The sequence below is a fragment of the Bombina bombina genome, chromosome 5 (genome assembly GCF_027579735.1).
Source record: "Bombina bombina isolate aBomBom1 chromosome 5, aBomBom1.pri, whole genome shotgun sequence".
NCBI lineage: Eukaryota > Metazoa > Chordata > Amphibia > Anura > Bombinatoridae > Bombina > Bombina bombina.
In genome coordinates, this window is record NC_069503.1 from 589,726,013 (window position 1) to 589,748,744 (window position 22,732).

Consider the following 22,732-nt stretch of genomic DNA (forward strand, 5'->3'; position numbering starts at 1 on the left):
TAGTCAACAGGGTCGCAAGAAGCGTGTGGAAAAACCAAGGCGCAAAATAACTGCCCATGAACTGAGAAAAGTCAAGCGTGCAGCTGCCAAGATGCCACTTGCCACCAGTTTGGCCATATTTCAGAGCTGCAACATCACTGGAGTGCCCAAAAGCACAAGGTGTGCAATACTCAGAGACATGGCCAAGGTAAGAAAGGCTGAAAGACGACCACCACTGAACAAGACACACAAGCTGAAACGTCAAGACTGGGCCAAGAAATATCTCAAGACTGATTTTTCTAAGGTTTTATGGACTGATGAAATGAGAGTGAGTCTTGATAGGCCAGATGGATGGGCCCGTGGCTGGATTGGTAAAGGGCAGAGAGCTCCAGTCCGACTCTGACGCCAGCAAGGTGGAGGTGGAGTACTGGTTTGGGCTGGTATCATCAAAGATGAGCTTGTGGGGCCTTTTCGGGTTGAGGATGGAGTCAAGCTCAACTCCCAGTCCTACTGCCAGTTTCTGGAAGACACCTTCTTCAAGCAGTGGTACAGGAAGAAGTCTGCATCCTTCAAGAAAAACATGATTTTCATGCAGGACAATGCTCCATCACACGCGTCCAAGTACTCCACAGCGTGGCTGGCAAGAAAGGGTATAAAAGAAGAAAATCTAATGACATGGCCTCCTTGTTCACCTGATCTAAACCCCATTGAGAACCTGCAGTCCATCATCAAATGTGAGATTTACAAGGAGGGAAAACAGTACACCTCTCTGAACAGTGTCTGGGAGGCTGTGGTTGCTGCTGCACGCAATGTTGATGGTGAACAGATCAAAACACTGACAGAATCCATGGATGGCAGGCTTTTGAGTGTCCTTGCAAAGAAAGGTGGCTATATTGGTCACTGATTTGTTTTTGTTTTGTTTTTGAATGTCAGAAATGTATATTTGTGAATGTTGAGATGTTATATTGGTTTCACTGGTAAAAATAAATAATTGAAATGGGTATATATTTGTTTTTTGTTAAGTTGCCTAATAATTATGCACAGTAATAGTCACCTGCACACACAGATATCCCCCTAAAATAGCTATAACTAAAAACAAACTAAAAACTACTTCCAAAACTATTCAGCTTTGATATTAATGAGTTTTTTGGGTTCATTGAGAACATGGTTGTTGTTCAATAATAAAATTAATCCTCAAAAATACAACTTGCCTAATAATTCTGCACTCCCTGTAAATGTATAGTTAGTCCAATAAAAAAGTATCATCGCTCAATGCAATACTCTTGTTATTTTGATCTCTAAATCTGTGGACTAACACGGCTACTCCAATATATATAATTTCCTTGAGAAAAGCTGAAATAGACTCAATTTGTGAGGTCCGTTATAGATGAATAGATGATAAATAAATTGTGACTGAGCACAGGTGTTTTTTTGAGGTAAAAACAATGTGATTAAAACAAAAGGGAGAATGCAGAAAGACCCATGGACTTTATTTGTTTTTTCAACATCCCCCTCTGTACACTCTGAAATGTCTTGTTAGAAGTTTGCAAAATCTCTCAGAAAAAAATAAAATATTTTCTAATTTAAGTGGCAAATTCTGCATTTACAATACACTCTATTGCAGTATGACTCAATCTTCCAAATTTTAAAAGATGCCACTGTGAGTTAAAATACAATAAGGCATCAGAGCTGGGAAAGCTACACTTTCAAAGAAGGAAACCATTACAGCTCTTAATTTTTCTCTTACTACTATAATATTACTATAATAATAATATGCATACGTGTTTTCTATAAATGTAATAGCAATTTACTTCTTTTTCCGTCATCAATGCAGGAACAAATGAGGGTTTTTTTATGCACACTTTCTGAAGCACCCGTATATATGCATTTTTCTAATAGGCTGCTGGCTGTCACATGATACAATAATAATGTTAAAAACATTCCTAAAGATTTTAATCAATTTCTATCCATACCAGAGAGTGTTTCATCATCTGGCCCTAGATGTAACTGTACTGTATTTTTTTTATGATGCTGTTTTTGTTTTGGAAGGTTTGCCTTGAATATATTACTAATGTTTTATGACTAAAAACGACAATGAGGCCATTCTGTAATATTGTATTTTTCATTAAACCATGACAAAGTTACAGTTCATTCAGAACATTAAATATTTGACAAAATGATTACTATAGTAGTTCAGTTTTTCTTATACTGTAGCATTTCTAGGGTATTAAAGATGAAACTGACATCTGGAGCAGATATATATGAGCAGCAGTAATCCAGTTTACTTGGTTTAAATTTAAACAAATTTACAGATTATTCCAGGAATTTCTAATTTAATATGTTTCCTTAAGGCTCTGGAAACCACCCGGCTACTACATGCAACCATCTAATTTATTTCTTCAGTGAGATATTATCAGCAATCTTGGCTGTCCACAAATGAACTGAATTTGTCCCTTAAACGTTGTGACACTGTAACAGCTTGTCTGCTTAGATAGTATGTTCTCCAGTCCCCTAAGGGAATTATATTAAAATTCAAAATGAATTTCTTACATACTGTATGCAACTTTTTATGCCCAGAATTGTAATAAATAAAGTTTTATGAATAAAATTAAAAAAACACAGTGTACACCAATTTTCATATAACTGCATGTAATAGACACTACTAAAAAGAATATGCACACATACTGATCTAAAAATACAGTATAAAACCTTTTAAAAACCTACTGAGAAGCTCCCAGTTTAGTGTATAAACAGGAACCATAGGTAGTGCACGTAAAAAGCAAAGGTCCATTGCAAGCCTAAAAAGTATCACAAAAGCAAACAAGCTTCATAGCACTATATTATTCAACAAAATTTATTCCAGAGTGTGAATCCAACAGCAACGTTTCGAGCTCTAAACCCTTACTCATGCTATGAGTTTAGCACTGTTGATGAGGTTGACTGAGGGCTTGATTAGGAGTCTGGAAATCATCACAATGTTATTAAAAAACAAACAAACTATACTTTGTTACAAAAACACTCCTTGATGGGTTATATACAGTATATGGATTATCTACAAAACATTTATGCAAAGAAAAATCAAGTGTACATTGTCCCCTTGAAACTAGGCAGGCTAGTACAATGTGTAGTTAATTTAACCAAATGTAACGATTCTTGTTGACTATTATATTTCCTTTCTATTTAACAGGTTCTTGTATATTGTGCAGATGAGAACCGATAATAAATTAACCACAATTTATCTCATTGACCAGAAAAAAGCAAGCTGTCATCTGTACCATCTGCATTCCTTATTTGACATCATTTTGTAGAAACTATTGTATTTAACAAGGTAAACATCACCCACAGTTATTGTGCAAACACACATATTAAGCCTCATATTTACCAAGTCAACATCACAGCAGCGATGAATACGGTTACTTTGTAATTAATGTAATGAAATCACCGGTTGCACTTACCAAGTCAATTTGCAGTTGCAAGAAAGCATGATCATTAAACCATGAAATATCTTTTGTATAGTTCATAATAAAGTATTTTATTAAAATTTGGTGAGGTTTTAATTTAGGTGACGATATTGAGCAATTAATCAACTTACTGGAGAAGAAAAATTATGTATAACCTACTTTAAAGGGATATGGAAGTTATTTATTAAATAAACATGGTTGTCAAAATTAAACATGTATGATTTAGATGGAGAGCACAAATAATAAAAATCCATTGTAAATTGACTTTTATTAAGTCTATCTATTTTTGACAATGAAAATACACATATTTTGCTGCTGTGTAAAAAAATAAATAAATTGTGTAATGCACCCAGAATACATTGTAAGGGGGCTCTCAAGGTAATTAGCAGTAAAACTGAATATATCACCCACAACTTGTGAACTCGCTAGATATTCCATGGGACCCTAAGACATTAGGCGACAACACCTTAGTTTCATGGTCAGAACATGAAGGTTCCCTAAATGTAATTTAAGATTCATCCATACTTTTGGGCTTATAAAATAGTGCACATTAGTTGTTTAAAATAGAATGCTTGTATCCTCTTAGAGCAGTGATGGCACTTCAGACGTTTCAGAACTACATTTCCCATGATGCTCGACTAGACTTCAGAGTGCCTAAGCATCATAGGAAATGTAGTTCTGAAACATCTGGAGTGCCAAGGTTCGCCATCACTGTCTAAGAGTATTCATTTATATGTATGTGTGTGTGAATAGGATTTAAAGGGACTGTCTACTCAAAAAATTTTATTATTTAAAAAGCTACCTATTCCCCAGTTTTGCACAACCAACATATATAAATATACTTTTTACCTCTGTGAGTACCTTGTATCTGAACCTCTGCAGACTGCCCCCTTATCAAAGTTCTTTTGTCAGACTTGCATATTAGCCAATAAGTGCGGGCTCATAAATAACTCCATGGGAGTGAGCACAATATAATATATATATGGCACACATGAACTAGCGCTGGTTAGCTGTGAAAACCTGTTAAAATGCACTTAGATACGAGGTGCCCTTCAAGGTCTTTTGGTCCAAATTGGGAGTTTCTTACAGTTTACAGGACACCTGTATAGTGCATGTGTTTAATTTATAAAACAAATAGCATGTGTATAATTTTAAACCTGCATCTTTTTAAACGTTGAAGTCCTTTCCACTGCTAAAGAGACAAGTCAGATCTTGTGTTAAAGTAGGGAATGCTTGCGTACATAACACAAAAAAGCCATTGTTAAAAATAAGATTTTAAAAATACACCTGGGTTGCAGACTTTTGAAAATAATGTAGGTGAAGATATTGAGCAATTAATCAAGTAAACAATGATTTTAAACACTGCAAACAAATTAGATAAATTATATTGTTACACTAAAGGGACATTACACACTCGATTTTTCTTTGCATAAATGTTTTGTAGATGATCCATTTTTATATAGCCCATACAGGTTTTTTTTTTTTTAAATGTCTAGTTTTGCTTATTTTTAAATAACATCGGTCTGATTTTCAGACTCCTAACCAAGCCCCAAAGTTTTAGGAGAATACCGAGGTATACCTACTCCAGCTTACTCCTGTTTGTGTAAAGAGTCTTTTCATATGCAGAGGAAGGGGGGGGGGAGTGTCTGATATTTCCCATTTAAAATGGGTGTTCTAGCTACCTTTTTAACAGAGCTAAACTGGAAGCTTCTAAGTAAGTTTTTAAACGGTTTTGTACTGGATTTTTATATCAGTATCTGTGCCTATTATTCTTTATAGTAGTGTCTATTACATGCAGTTATATGAAAATTGGTGTATACTGTCCTTTTAAGGTAGATATAGAGAAGCAGGACAGGCAGGCAACTAGATAGACAGACAGACATATAGATACTAATAAATATTTATTTTTATATAGCAGAAGCCAAATTTTGTTCAAATGTAAATTACATTCTCTGCTATACATGACAAAAAAAGTAGCCATGTGTGTGATGTAGAGGTTTTAAAGGACAGTAAACAGTAAATCAATGCTATAAATAATAATCTATTCAGAGCAAAGATTAAAGTGAATGTAAACTTTCATGAATCAGTGCCCGTTTTTTAAAAATACTATTAAAAACTGGGGCACTTTCATTCATGAAACTTTAAATTGCAGCGTTTTTAAAAAAAATACTTACCTTTTCTTTAGCCAAGCCGGACCAGCGATCCCCCGCCCCCTTTTCATGCTGTCCTTAGCACAGCAATGATGAAACCGGCTTCCTCCAATCACGGCGTGGCCTCACGAGATGGGCGCTCTGGGGTGCACGCCATGATTGGAGGAAGTTGGTTTTGTCATTGCTGACATAAGTACAAAGGAGCTGCGGGCAGATGATCGCTGGTCCGGCTTGGCTGAAGAAAAAGGTAAGTATTTTTAAAGAAAACACTGCAATGTAAAGTTTCATGAATAAAAGTGCCCCTGTTTTTAATAGTATTTTTAAAAACTGGGAACTGATTTGTGAAAGTTTACATTCACTTTAACTGCAAAATAATATGTAGATGTATTTTTGTATTATATTAGTGCTTTAGATATTAAATATATAAGTGTAAAAGTTTAGTTTCTACACAGTAATAGGGGTTGTCATGTTGAAACCAAGGACTTTGTTTTCCCCCTGTCTATTTCTTCTGTAGAGGCCATTAAGAAATAGATATAAAAGTAAGTGTGCAAACAAGGCAACAGGGTCTCCACAAAACCTTGTTCTATTGTCCCTAATTGTTCTCAGAAGAAGAGACAGGAGAATCCTAACATGATGGTTCATTTTTACTTGATAAAAACTCAATAGGATTAAGACAAGCAACAGTGTTCAAAGTTAAATTACAGAAAAAGGGACAAAATAAATAATGAAAGCATATTGTAAGATATGTTTACTATACACAAACCTTTTATTTTACAATCAAGTGTTTAATGTCCCTTTAAAGGGACATTAAACACTAAATACATGCTAGATAGAATGATGCATTCAAAGAAAATATTAGTCCATGACTAACATGTAGATGTATTTTTTAAAGTTTCATTAGTTGTTTAAAAAGTGACAAAATAAGTGTAAAGTTTTAGTGCCTATAAAACACTGGGAGCTGCCATGTTGTAACTTGTGTTACCTTCTCTGCTGTGGCCAATTAGGGACAGTTATAAATAGGTCACTAGAGTGTGCAGCCAATGGTTGTGCTGGATTTAACAGTGTTCTGCACTTCCATTTCTAACAGGAACTGAAAAGCTCACAATTTCAGAATGGAATTACAGGCAAAGAGGACAAAATAAATAATGAAAGTATATTGCAGAGTTTTTTTATATATACAATTTATCATTTTATATTACCATCTCAAAGTGTTTAATGTCCCTTTAAGTGTTTGTATACAAAGATCAATTTACTGATATGACTTTTCAAGATGTAACTTTTATAAGTAGATTTTAGTAAACATCACAAAGGGGATTGTTTTTAAATTTCTTATGAAGAAGGATTAATGCAAACATAAAAATATTCCTCTGAAGCTCATAAATATACTTAATTAGGTACTTTTTTGCTCTTTCTAATAGGCCTAAACCTGCATCTAACCCGTGATGTGAAGTTGCCATGGTGACACCCTTTTGTTCTTAAACACAATAGGAAGAGAATAAAAGAAAGCACAAAGAAAATTATTAACTGTGATGACTTTAATACAGGGGTTGTCGTAACTTGTATTTTATAAAAAAACATATTTTATCTCTAACACTCATCTTGGGTTGAAAATCAGTATGTTCTATTTATTTTGCAATACAAACAAACCACAGAATAAATATTATTGATTATATAATATAAACTCCATATGGCAGACATGTTATGGTGGTTAACTAGGAAATATTTGTTAATTATTGACTGTAAAAAATGCATATCTGGGACAAGAATGTCAAGTTTGCAGTGAAATAACTGTGCAGGTCATACTTGTATAGGAAGTGTTGTTTATTAGGGACAGATACCCTATCAAAAGTAGAATCCCATTCACAAAGTATTCTATTCATCATTTATTAAAATATATATATGTGTGTATATATATATATATATATATTATATAATTGTGTATTAAAGGGACACTGAACCCAAATTTTTTCTTTTGCGATTCAGAGCAGGCAATTTTAAGCAACTTTCTAATTTACTCCTATTATCAAATTTTCTTTATTCGCTTGGTATCTTTATTTGAAAAGCAAGAATGTAAGTTTAGATGCCGGCCCATTTTTGGTTGTTCTTGCTGATTGGTGGATAAATATACCCACCAATAAACAAGTGCTGTCCAGTGTACTGAACTAAAAAATGGCTGGCTCCTTAGCTTAGATGCCTTCTTTTTCAAATAAAGATAGCAAGAGAACGAAGAAAAATTGATAATAGGAGTAAATTAGAAAGTGGCTTAAAATTGCATGCTCTATCTGAATAAAAAAAATTGGGCTCAGTGTCCCTTTAAGCATATCAGGTATCTAGTATTTCATTGGGTTGCTAAGTAAAATATATCTAAAAAATTTAGCTTTTAAAGGGATAGGAAAGTCAAAATTTAACTTGCATGATTCAGATAGAATATGTAATTTTAAGACACTTAATATTCACTTCTATTTTCAAATGCGCTTCGTTCTCTTGGTATTGTTTGAAAAAGAATACGCACATATCTTAAACTAGTGGGAGCTAGCTACTGATTGGTTCCTGCACACATTTGTCTCTTGTGATTGGCTAACTAGATGTGTTCAGCTAGCTGCCAGTAGTGCAATGCTGTTGAGAGAGAGAGAGAGAGAGAGAGAAAATTTGATTTGTGTAGTGAACCTAATTTGCATATCTTACCCAGAATCCTCTTAAATAGTATGTGAGGAGGATCAATTTATGTGTATAATTATACGTTTTTATTTTTTTAAAAATGACATTCTGTATACCCACCTTAAAATACCATATTGAGGACATACTTGAGTAACCAGTTGCCCCACCTTCTATAACAAACATTAATAACTTGCAGGAAGCACTTCAGGCTATCAGTACAACATAGACAATTTGAAAATGTCTTCCTGGAATGGGGGCTTATCAATGCATTGTGAAGTGATCATATCAGCAATGAAATGAAAATAATTACTTCCAGTAATCATGTACATTTCTGTTAGGGGAGGATAAATGTATTTTCACAGTCATCCAATAGAATACAAGTTTGTCAAGTCATCCAATAGAATACAAGTTTGTCAAATGTTTTCAGAATAAATGGTAACATTAAAATAATAATAATGATAATACTAATTTAACATTTGTTTTGGAAAAAAATACATTATATTATTGCAAATCAAATGTAAATTTTAAATATAAAAATAAATATTATATATATATATATATATATATATATATATATATATATATATATATATATATATATATATATATATATATACAGTATGTGTATATATATATATATATTTTTTTTTTTTATTTTGCTGATTGAAACATTTGTTAAAGGTGCTCAAAACTCCGATTTTGTTTCTTTTATGATTCAGAGAGAGCATAATTTCAAATAACTTTCCAGTTCACTTCTTTAAAGGGACAGTAAACTTAAAAAATAATGTTGCATAAATCTGCACATAGTACAGAATTATGTAACATTATCTTAGCAACAGCTTGAAAAATCTAAATATTTTAGAGATTTTGTCCCCCAAAGTTACACTTACCTCGTTTAATCTCCAGGCTCTTCTGATTAGGTCTTCTTTTCAAAAGCAGTTCCCTGGCGCGCTGTGATTAGACAGCACGCCCGGCATCCGCTTTGTGTGGGACAAGTACACCTTTAAGAGGTGTTTTATTGCAAAAACAGACACAGTAAATAATATATACATAACTCAATGTTTTATTATTCTTAATTAGACATGTAACAGGGAGATCAAAGGCTGAGTTTAGTGTCCCTTTAATTGCAAATACATAACAAAGGATCAGCTTTCTCTCATATATTGCAGCTGCAAATCTGCTTTATATATTTTACTGTTCTCATTAATATTGAGATACTGCAACATTAAATCTGAGATTTCAGAAATATGCTCTGTTAATGTGAAGTTGTAAGGATTGCCAACAGGCCTACAATTTATGCTGACAGGAACATTAATACCTCTATATACACATGTAAGTAGGTGGGCAGAAATAATTGCAGTCTGGTTCGTTTTAACCTCAGACTAAATGTGGTGTAGAAAGTGGCACTGTTTACCAAAAAGACAAATACAAATCTTGTTTCCAGATTAATAACTTGATGAACAGAACTTTATAAAATCACAACACAAAATATTTGAAGTGTTAGATTTTATGCACACATAAGAGAAAAGCATTGTGGGTGGCCAGTTCACTGTCTATAGCGGTTCATTTCTCTAACACACATCCTCTGGATACAACAAACAATACTGTGACTCTACATTATCTGATACCAACACTCTGGGACTGCAGGATATGAAAATGTTATAAGAAATCCAGTGTAGTACTGAAAACAAACGTTGCTTTTCTTCACACAGACACCCATGCACATGTGTTATATATGTACACAAGAGCATTCACATGCAGAGGACATTGATTGAACCCAGAACACAAGGTAATAAAATGGCTTATATCCCTGCAGTGACATAGGGGAATTAATTAACCCTTGCTTGTCCGTAACATGCATGGTTAAATATTGGGTTTAATTAGTGCTCCATAACATGCTAACTGCAGTGCTTTTTTTTAAACCCCTTGATTTTTAAAATATCCAATCAAAATTTAGATTCTCAACATTTCAGATACAAAGTTTTCAAACTACTAAAGGCCATTTTCCCAACTCCATATGAGGAAGCATCAAAATAGAACATGGTTTTAATAGATTCTATTGTAATTTAAACTGACTAACTTCTAACATCCACTCAATTACTGTTTTAGCCAATAGAGAGAGATTATATCAAGTAAAATTTACTAGAGCCAAACCTGCATTTAAATTGGGCTGTTGTAATTTCTTTATACTAATCCTTGTTTCCCTTGCCATATAAACTCATTTTAGATAGTTTAAAAAATATTTTTTTAGTCAATGTTGAAAATAACATTCAGACAAAATAATGTTACTTTCAATATCTATACTATATTAAACAAATATTATGTACACCCTCGGAAATATTTATTCCTAAATATTTAAAATAAGTAACCACTACTTTAAAGCCATATGAAGATCTGCTTTGCTGAGATTTTCTCTTCATTTATAGTAATTCTGATTTTGATTGATTTATCTTAAAACCAGCAGGATTCATAATCAGCTAACATTTATAGAATTTTAGGTACATTTTTCTTTGCTTTATTAAAAACAATAATACATTATCAGCATATAGAGCTAAATGTACTGCTATATCAGCCAAAATAATATTATCAATATTTTCCCTTACCCAAATCGCAAATGTTTCAATTGCTAGGTTGAACAGTAAACGTGAGAGAGGACACCCTTGTCTTGTGCCTCTATGAAGATATTTGATTCCTCTCCATTGACTAAGATTCTGGCTGTAGGATGTCTTTTATTAAACCATTAAAACTTTTTCGAAGAATATCTAGAACATATAACACCTTTTTAAATGTTTTCCCTTGACAATCTCCCTTTAAAAAAGCCAGGTTGATCTGGATGAATCAAATTTATAATTGAATTTTGCAATCGATCAGCCAGAATCTCAGTCAAAATTAAAAAAAAAAAACTTTTTCAGGTGACTTCCCAGGTTTTAAAATTAAGCATAACAAACAATTGGAAAAATCCCTATTTGGTGAATTAACTCTCCTCCAATAAAAATTGTACAAGTTCACTAAAGATTGTGTAATTACATGTTGCAAAGATTTATAATATTCTGCAGGTAGATAGTCTGGGCCTAATGCTTTATTTCTCCCTAACTCTTTTATTGCCATATTAAATTCAGATACCTCAAAATCTCTCTCTAATTCAATTCTCTGTAATTGTGTCAAGGTAAATAAATATCATCCTAAAAGGCCTCCTTTTTCCTTTTATCTATAAATTAATGTGAATAAATATCGGCATAATAATTCTCAAATTCTTTAGTTTATTCTTTCTATTATATTTTATATACTCCTCCCATTTACTTTGCAGAAATTGTTGAAAATCTTAAAATATTATCAAAGAAGTATCTAGGATACAATCTATTATTCTTTCAAAATTTTTGGAATTCTCCTAGTTCCAAGAGAATCGGGGCATGATCTGAAATTAAGATTTGATCAATTTTTACATCCTTTACATTGTTAATTATATTTTGCAATGTTTGAAAATAATGTATCCTAGAAAAGGTTTTATGTACTCTTGAAATACATTCATCTGCTCTAATATATATCATCTTTTTTATATAGGAGTGTAGAACACTGGTCTATTCTATGATACTAATTTACATCTTTGTTCCATAAAATTTAACCAAATATATTCTTAAACAACCTAGAAAAAGTGCTCTTATTGAGTTTGCTTACAACATATTCCAGGTTAAAGATATACAGGGATCAAACACACATTTAAACTGATTATGATATAAACAACTAGGACCACGATTCTACTATGATAGGACTATTGAGCACTGATGTCATCTGTCCATTTGAAGACGCCCATCTAGATTTGTATAATTTAATGTACCGTTTTGACTGTTTTGTTGTTTGGAGTGCTAATAAAGATATATAATAAAAAAAAAAATAGGTAAATGAACAGATAAAATAGGAATTATGGCAAAAGAGTAACACTCAATATATATTTGTTGCTTAATTTAGAGAGGCAAACTTTGTACTTCAAAATGTATTTATTTTTTCAAATGCCAATACTAGTGTTATAAAGAAATAACAAAAGAAAATACCATTTCTGGTATAGAAATAATAAAGAAATAACAAAAGAAAACACCATTTCTGGTATAGAAATAATAAAGAAATAACAAAAGAAAACACAATTTCTGGTATATAAATAATAAAGAAATAACAAAAGAAAACACCATTTCTGGTATAGATTTACTATCATTTATACTTTAACTTTTTTTTAAACACCACAGTACGGTGAATTATCATCAATTTAAGAAAAGAAAAAAAAAAAGAAAGAAAAACAGAAGAGCATTGTGGATTCCAGTTTGTAACAACAACTTAAGTGAACCAGAAAGAAACCTACTTAATTCTCCAAACACCCTTAACAAACAAAGTAACGCTAAATGTATAGTAGATAACTATGTTATTATTGTACAACAAATGGGTGGTATTGTAAAGAATACCAGCTTAAGAACTTAAGACGATACAGCAGTAATACAAATAACATTACGGTATTCGATCTCATCAATAATTCAATGGTCTCATAATTAGAGAGGCTGGGACACAAAAGAAACCGTGGTAGCTATAATTAATAGTTAATTTGCCTTCTTTCTCAATCATGTTGGCAGGCAGCTATCATCCGAAGAAAGAGAAATTCTTTTTTTGAAATCTTAAAAAAACCTTTATGCAAAATAGAGAACACTACAGTAAAACAGCTGCTGTGGTTTCTAGTTACTTAGTTTTTCTTTATACACTAAATATATTAAATGTATACAGACACATTAGATGGGCCCTATAGCTATTATCTGCCCTGTGATATGTGTAGTACTATAACTCAAACCTGGAAAAGTCACTGCTAGGTAAGGTAAGCCAATATTATTTTATTAGTATTAATATTTATTTCTTATGCTCGATCATATTCTGCAGAGCTATGCAAAGGTAAGTAGTCCAGTATAAGTAATATGAGGGTTATTAGTGTGATGCGGAGAAGTGATTCCAAATAGTGTGTTACACTAAGAATAGGCATGAGGCACTCACCAGGATGTTAAATGTATCTTTTACTTTTATTATGCAACATTTTGGGATACTACTGTCTCTCTTTAGACATACATAAAGTATTTTTTCTTAGCATTTTCACCAAACGTTGCAGGCATCTACCAGGGTACAGTATATTAATAATTAGATACACACCCTCTGGACTTAAATGGATATTAACAGTGCTCCTTTGGTAAGAACAAATATGTTAAAGTAAATATAAAAAGAAAATGATTGTGTCAAAAACAGCAAATAACTTGTTTTCTTGCAAAATTCTCAGTGTAGTCCTCAGGGTTTTAAGAGCAGAGGATTTTCAAAACCTAAATTTTTATTCTATCAGTTCTGGGCTTGAGCAAATCTGACCCCCTTTTATCTAGTCTATTTACTAGTCTAGAAGTTTTATGACATCAGACTAAGATAAACCTTCCTGTAAAGGTCTCCTCTTCCATGTAGGGCTGTGACAGGAAGCACAAATGTTGGGTAAAAAAAATAAATAAAAGATAACATCTATGTAAATAAATAATACATAGTGCAATGATTTCTGTTGAATGCTTCTTTTATTGCAACAGAATGTTTTACATCCCTTTAAAAGGACAGTTTACTTGAACATTGTTATTGTTTAAAATATAGATAATCCCTTTATTACCCGTTCCCCAGTTTTGCTCAACCAACACTGTTATATTTATATACTTTTTACCTCTGTTATTAACTTGTATCTAAGCCTCTGCAGACTGCCCCCTTTTCTCACTGCTATTTACAAACTTGCATTGTAGCCATGTAAGTGCAGGCTCCTGCATAACTCCACGGGAGTAAGCACAATGCTACCTATATTGCGTACATGAACTAGTGCTGTCTGGCTGTGAAAAGCTAATAAAATTTACAGAGATGCGGCCTGCAAGGGCTTCGATTTAAAGGTTATAAAGTTGCTGTACAAGTGAAAGCAATTCAGCAACTACTTAAAGGGAGGTGAGGTATTTTGGCTCTAAGACAACTGTGAAAATCAGGTTAAGATGTGCATATATCCATGTCTTGTATTGCAGTGGTTAAATACATAGAGTTGAAGTGTCAGTTGTTCAAACATTACATGCTCTAATGGTTCTAGAATGTCACTTTAAAATATAAATGTATTCTATAACAAAACTGTCTCTTTGGGGGAAGATTAAATAAGCAGCGGATGCTGCCATCTTTGTCTTATAGAAAAATCTGTGTTTGTAATTTACTACAGGGGTTAATAAAAATAGTTTGTATGCAATAGGTGCCCCAGCTCATTCTTAAAGGTACGCATGCTCCAATGAGGAATGTCCTGCAGGGCATATGTGCAGTAAGCTGACAAATTAACCCACTAAATTGGCACATCTCTGAATATAATGTCGGTCCGCTCGGCTAGTGGATCACTTCTCTGTTCTAAGATAATTTTATGAGATTTTTACAAACTTGTCTGCTCAAGAACCTCTATTAATTAGAATCTGACATCAGAGCATTCAGTTTCCTTTATTGAGTAGGATTATTATACTTAACTGAAATTTTAATGGTGCCACAAAGTCTCCCAACTGAAACAAGTGAAAGTGTGTTGTTTTCCGGAGACTCTATAATCCGCACTTGGGAGAGATGTTCCCTGGGTTGAATCCGTCAATAAAATAGGCAGCTGCCCAAGGGTGCACTTACTGAAATGCATGACTAAACAAGTGATATAACTCTCTAGTTCAATGCCTACTAATGGAACTACTTAGCACAGCCATTTTAGGCTACAGTGGAGGATATCCTGCATCTCCTAAAACACAACCAATATACAAATCAGGAAGCAAAAAGCAGCCCAAAGGCACACTAGGTGCTGGATTAATTTATGCTTCAGGGCACTAGATATGTAGATGTTTCCTCCTGAATTACATCACTTGATTCCAGTGACTGATTTAAATCCACCAATTTATTGTAATGTGGTTTGTAAGACCACTGTAAATTGATAATATGGGTTACTGCATGAGCTTTATTTTATTAGTTTTTTTTCAGGTCATTGGTTTCCTGACAAAACTGGGACGGAACATCCTTTGCTAATGAACTTAATTTATGGTACTAGATAAACTCATGTTTTTGATTATTTTTTTTTTAATTTTTGTAAACTTCTTTCTGGAAACGTATTCCAAAACCAATAGCAGCTACAACTGGCTCTAGTACATTATCTGGTAAAATACAATTTAAAAAAAATAAACGAATAATGGCATTTAAATTATTCTGACTAGTAACTACACAACAGCCGATTATTGAGTATTTGCAAACAACAGAACAGAAACTACTGAGGGCTGACCCATTAAAGGGAATATATTTTACCTCAAAATTTCTTCAGCTCACCAGAGTAAGTGCTCTGTGAACAGTTATACTTCAGCTGCTGTCCAGCTGCATGTTGAAAAAAACGTCAGCAATGCTGAGGTCATGCTTTGCTTTGTTGTAATCTTTTGAGATTTTACTGAAGTCTTGTGAGATTTCATAGTAAACTTCCTTAAACTGAATAGGAAAATAATATGACTGTACCTGCACATGCCAGATGCACACTCCCTTGCAAGTTCTGGGACTAACATCCTGATTTACAGTGGGGTGTGAATACTATAATTTTGAGGTGAATATCTTCCTTTTTTACATATAGATGTTCAGGTAATAATTTCTAGTCTGTTTTTTACAGTTATGCTGCATCACTTTCAAGTGCTTCAACATTTGGGTATCATGTCCCATTAAGTATATGGGGCCGATTTATGAAAGTGCGATCGGACATGGTATGATGAAGCGTATCATGTCCGCTGCACATCGATAAATGCCAACAGCATACACTGTCAGCATTTATCATTGCACAAGCAGTTCTTGTGAACTGCTTGTGTAATGCGGCCCCACTGCAGATCGGCCGCTAGAAGGGGGTGTCAATCAGCCCGATTGTATAGGATCGGGCAGATTGATGTCCGCAGCCTCAGAGCGGGCAGACAAGTTATGGGGCAGTGGTCTTTAGACCGCTGCTTCATAACTGCTTTTTCTGGAGAGCCTGAAAACTCGCGCGGAAACAGGGGCATCAAGCCCCTATGACTGGAGGTGCGATTTATATGTCCATGTAAAAAAAAAAAAAAGCTTTTTATTTAACATGTAATTGAGCCCTTATAAATTGGGTTATTTGGTAAACAAATAAAAATACCTGCCATTTACTGAAAGATTGAAACAGCAAATAAAGCAACACAAAAAGTTCTGCTAGCGTAATAGCCATCTTTGAAGCATCTGAAATGTCAATGAATTTAGGTGTCTTTATTTGCAAATTATTATATACCAAGTGTCAGGGTCCCTACAAAATATAGATACTCCCTGCTGATTTTATAAATGTATTAAAAAGTATTAGTACACTATATATTTATATATAACAGTTTGTTTTTATATAAGTTTGTTTTTTACACTATGAGGTTCTATGGAATGTTAACCTATAAAAGACACCTTTTTTTTTCTCCCCCCAAAAAAGGAATATAATTGTATCTGTTATTTAAATCTATGGATATTTCAGGCACATATAATTTTCCATACCACCCACATCTATACCATATGAATTACTACTTGCCAGAATACACAAAAACACCATATTTGCTCACTTGATATGACATGTCAACAGTGTGTATATTTGACCTCAAATTATTCCAAACAATTCATGTTTACCCTGTACATTGTAAATATATTGAAGTTGTATTACTCACTACCACTTTTGTGAAAAATCAGCACACGTGCGCGCACACATGTACAGAACATATTACATACAGACAAAAATGTAAATGTATATGTGTGTGTATACGTATCTCAAATATAATAAACTATATAAGATATAAAATAAATACAAACCTGTGGACACACACATAAGATACATACACACGTTGTCTAAGGTAATACTTTTAGAAATTAACTTGGCGCCTAAATTCTGCGACCTCTGATCTATGAATGTTTCAAAACAATTCATCACAGAAGAAAAAAGAAAATCAGCTTAAGTCAACTCCCCAAAATACAGCACTAGAGAAAACAGGCAGAGACTTGCAAATTGGAACACAACTTAACTAGGTTTTGCAATTAGACTAGAGGACTGTTTCATCTTCAATGAGCTTATTAAAGTCACAAAATGTTCAGAAAGGGACATTCTTTATTCATGCACGACACATGAGTATGTTGTGTACATGGTGTTGGTGTGTGCTGGGAAATGTGTGCTTATACATACAATGCACCTTCACTACAAACTAAAAAGTAATGTATTGGGATATTGCTATACATGATGTGTATATCTGTGCGTGCTGAGAGACTGACAGTTTTCAGCCTGGGTGCCAAGCTCACTTTTTCACATGATAATGCACTAACCAATCATTCTAAATGGGACACACAACAAACCAGAAAGGCTGCCAGTGCACTTAAATGGGCATAACCCCCCCCCCAAAAATCTTTCATGATTCAGACTAAATGTAACATTTTAAAAACTAAAACCTTTTCAATTTATTTCTATTATCAAACTTAATTTGTTCTTACATCATTCTCTTGGTATCCTTTGTTGAAAAGCAGGAAGGAAGGTGTAGGAGTGTGCACGTGGCTAGAGCAATATATGGCAGCAGTTTTATAAAAATATATACATTTGCAAGAACAGTAGGTGGCAGTAGTGTTTCCAATTATGTACTGAAATGAAATGCGCACGCTACTGATCTAGAAATCTCTTCAACAAAGGATATCAGGAGAGTGAAGTAAACTTTTTGAAAACTATGCTCTGTCGGAATCATGACAGAATTTTTTTGGGTATCATGTCCCTTTTAATAAATAATATACAAAAATATATTGTAGAGTTAAGTGCATATGCCTGTATGAGGCACCGGTTGCATATTAACAGGGTAAGAGTGTATGTGCAGACGCTAATGTGTAAGGTAATGCATTATAAATGTGATTCAACAATAGTGTGTTTTTCTGTGTACTATGAAGCAAGGATATCTCCTGGTTAATGTGTATATACAGTATATATACATGGTGCAGGGTGTTTGTGTGTGCACAGTAGCATAGGTCTTTATTTGCATTTGTATGTTGGATGTGTGCATATATTTGTTTATGGTGGAATTTGTGCATTCAACACAGTATATTGCTTATGTACAGTGTAATTTGTATATGTCAGAATGTGTGGGCGCTGTATAGATGCAGTGTATGTCTTTATTAGCACGGCACTGAATGTGTGTACAGATTATTGTTTGCATATTAAATTATTTGCTGTACACTTGTTAAGATTCTGGCCAAACATTGTTGGCAAAGTTCAAGATTTACAGAAGTGCCAGAGAAAAAAAAAAGTACTTTATGTAACCTAGAACCAGGAACAAGCTTTTGACAATTTAACAATTTCCTTTCTAGAGAACAGGAAGGAATCACTGCTATTATTGACTGAGACTAAATAATAGTAAAAAATAAAGTTAAAAAACAGTAAAAAAAAAAGTTAAAAAGAAAAATAAAAGTCTGTTTTCCTTCTTTCTTTTTCTTAACTTTTTTGTCTTAGTTTTGAAAAGTTTTTTTATGATTGATTAAAGAGGATTTATAATTTAGACAAAGAAGATTACATATTTACTACAAATTTAGGAGCCATCAAGAAAATTGAGAAGCCACAAATACACTTGTATGTTCCAGGTAATTATATTTTATTATGTTGAAGAATCCAAAAAAGTAAGGAGCTAGATGGAAATTTGAAGGATTTGTGGCTCTAAGGCAGACTTTGTCAAGCCTCGGTTTAAGGAATTTGCAATGCTTACCAAATTTGAGATAAATATTGTAAAGCCATTTGTGCTTTTTATGTATACAGTTGATTAACATTACAGCAAAGGCTCAAAAACACCAAAATGTGTCCATAAATGAACTACTTACAATACATTTGAAAGGGATATAGGTAATGAAAGGGATACAGGTAAGTGGAAGCCCAGCATTTACATAAGGTGTATTATTTAGCTCCAAAATAAAAACATAAATGAGACTTGTTAAAAACCTCCACATATTAAAAGGGGAAATACACAATTTCCTCTTGTATTACTTATATACATTAAAGGGATACTAAATCCACATTTTTCTTTCATGATTCAGGTAGAGCAGGCAATTATAAGCAACTTTCTAATTTACTCCTATTATCATTTTTTTCTTCTTTCTCTTGCTATCTTTATTTGAAAAAGCAGGAATGTCAGGTTAGGAGCCAGCCCATTTGTGGTTCAGCACCTGGGTAGAGCTTGCTGATTGGTTTGCTACATTTAGCTACCAATCAGCAAGTGCTACCCAGGTACTGAACCAAAAATGGGCGGCTCTTAAGCCTACATTCATGTTTATTTTAAAAAAGATAGTATAAGATAGTATAAGAACGAAGAAAAATTGATAATAGGAGTAAATTAGAAAGTTGCTTAAAATTGCCTGCTCTATCTGAATCACAAAAGAAAAAAAAATTGGGTTTAGTGTCCCTTTAATGTGACTCAAGTTCCTAGAAGATTATTTCACATATTGCTGATCAAATAAATTACAATGTAATACACCAAATGCACTATACACAATGTAGCAGACTGTAAAGTGATACTAAAAAAGGTAAACTCATCATGTGCTACTTATTAGCTTAACTATTATACTAAAACATAAAAGAGATGCACAAGTTGCTGCAGATGCAGGTCACAGGGTAGGCAACTGTCCGACCACATAATTACTGTTAAATACAGCTAGCTCCAGATGTTTTTTTTTTTTTTTTTTTAAAACACGTGTCCTAACCCAGTTTCACTAGATTGTTACAATGAAGCAAGAAAAAAGTAAATTAATGTATACATTTATAGTAAATAGCTGTATTTTTATGCTATATAAAGATGTTTAATATATGATGGACATAGGGATATATATATATATATATATATATATATATATATATATATGTGTGTGTGTGTGTGTGTGTATGTATACAGTGTATGTGTGTGTGTGTGTGTGTATATATATATATATATATATATATAAATTGTGTGTGTATATATATATATATATATATATATATATATATATATATATATATATATATATATATATATATGTGTGTGTGTGTGTATATATGTATACAGTGTATGTGTATATATATATATATATATATATATATATATACATATAAATTGTGTGTGTGTGTGTTTATATATATATGTTACACATATATTAATGAAATATACTATATAATTAAACATATTTACATATATAGCAGTGTTTCAGCTTAAGAAATCCCCAAATTAAGTTTTTGATTCATCCATACTGTTTTATTACATCGATCACACATTGCACAATAAAAATACTTTTCTTTCTTTCTGCTGAATTATGGAGTTCCATACACTAAGAAATGGGTATTTCTTCCTGCTTAAGAATATGCATATAATTCTTATCTACATTTCTTCCTCCTCCTTGTGTATTTTGTAATCGATCTTACCAGGAAGAGTTCACTATGAACATAACATTTAGTTTTATGTAAACCAGGTCACCTTTTTACTGTCCAGACTGTACAGGTATCAAGCAGGTAATTAAAGGGGAAAGGCTCACACAAGACGCCAGCTCACAGCAGTGATTACCTGTTATTATAATAATGAATACTACTTATTCTCTAAAGAAATATGTTTAAAGGGGAAAAAGCTGGAGAGTGGATATAGTGAGAAGAAAATAAAAGGCACGCATTTAAAGACGACTAACAAAGAATCACAAATTCAGATCAGTGCACTTGTTCCTTACCTCTCTTCTCTTCCTGGGCAAAACAGGAGTGAGCAATGACCATTAGAAGAAACACTGAAGTCCCATGAATTCTAATGTCCATCCAAGATGCCCTCATGATGTTTCTTCTGCTGTTACCCATCACTGGGTAGCTAAATCCCTGGTTTCTCGTCCTTTCTTCTATAGGTTATTTTTCTCACCTTTCTTTAACTACCAATGAATTACTGACATTAAATCCATGAGCTACTACAATCCATTAGAAATAAAAACCAATCAATCCTGTCAATAAGCCGGTAATAGAATAACTAAGTTCCCTTTGTATCCTCTTTTATCTGCTGTATGGAAACAGCAGGAACGGGAGAGAAATTGCAAAAAAATGGGCGATCCTATTCCAGTGAAGCTTCCAGGAGTTGCAAAACTTTTGACAGTTTTTAGCCAGAGCTCTGTGTCTCACTCTGTAATCACAATACGAGAAGCCTGGCATGCCTTGATTGTCACGTCACGGAGAGGTGTGACCCATTCCACTCCCCCTCCCAAAAAATCCTCCTTCCCAAGATTAGAGAGCACTAAAGCTAAGCAATGCGTATTATTAGCATTAGACCTTGTACTTTCTGCTGATTCTGAGGTGAAGAACACTGCCACCTAATGGCCGATTAAGAAAGACAAAGCTCTATCAAACTTACTGGCTGGTTAACTCGGTGAATTTCCCATTTTGTGCAATTTGTCAAGTACATAGATAATGTGGCTATATTCTAAGGGATAACTTTCTCTTCAGACAAAAGTGTAACATTCTTATGTTATTAGACTAACCAATACATTTTGTGAATGAACAAGATTAAGAGTTTGTTTAGTCTGTTTTATGTAGTATTTGTATTTCTTTTACAATGAATCAGTGTCCTTGTGTTCCCCTATTTATAATTTCAAGAACATTTTTGAAGTATTCTATGATTGATTAAGATATATATATATATATATATATATATATATATATATATATATATATATATATATATATATATATATATATATTTTCATAGTTGCCAACAGTCCCTGATTTCCAGGGACAGTCCCTGGATTTTTTTGTCCCTGGAAATGCTACCTCTTTTGCCCAATATTTGGTGTGTATATATACACTCACACATACGTACGTACGTACGTACGTACGTACATGCATACATACATGTAGATAGATTAGATATATATTATTTAAATATAATCAATTCCTAATGGAATATTATTAATATTATTGAATGGGTTCACATATTATTTATCTGCCTAATTTTGATGCTGAATTGTAAAAATAACCATATGCCCAGAATGTGTTCCAGAGACTGGGTAGGTGTAATCTGTATAATAAACTATAGATACATCTAAATTATTCTATTACTATCAAATGGGTGTGTTTTGATTGCAAAAAAGAGTGGGCGGAGCAGTTGAACAGTAGGTCGTCAATACTCCAGTAACCTGCTTGCTTGTTCTGCTGCAAAGTGTCCCTGGAATTTTGGCAACTATGTGTATGTGTGTGTGTGTATATATATACAGGGAGTGCAGAATTATTAGGCAAATGAGTATTTTGACCACATTATCCTCTTTATGCATGTTGTCTTACTCCAAGCTGTATAGGCTCGAAAGCCTTTACCAATTAAGCATATTAGGTGATGTGCATCTCTGTAATGAGAAGGGGTGTGGTCTAATGACATCAACACCCTATATCAGGTGTGCATAATTATT

General features: G+C 33.2%; 1 protein-coding gene across 2 annotated transcripts in view; it reads right to left on the reverse strand.

Annotated features, from left to right (window-relative positions):
• LOC128660623 (epidermal growth factor receptor) overlaps positions 1-21,447 on the reverse strand; it is a 364,961-nt gene extending 343,514 nt beyond the window's left edge. For both annotated transcript variants that reach the window (XM_053714554.1, XM_053714553.1), the window contains exon 1: positions 21,023-21,447. In XM_053714554.1, the coding sequence (XP_053570529.1) occupies positions 21,023-21,143 (121 nt within the window). In that variant the 5' untranslated portion in view covers positions 21,144-21,447. The remainder of the gene's footprint in view (positions 1-21,022) is intronic.
• Between the last annotated feature and the right edge of the window lie 1,285 nt (positions 21,448-22,732).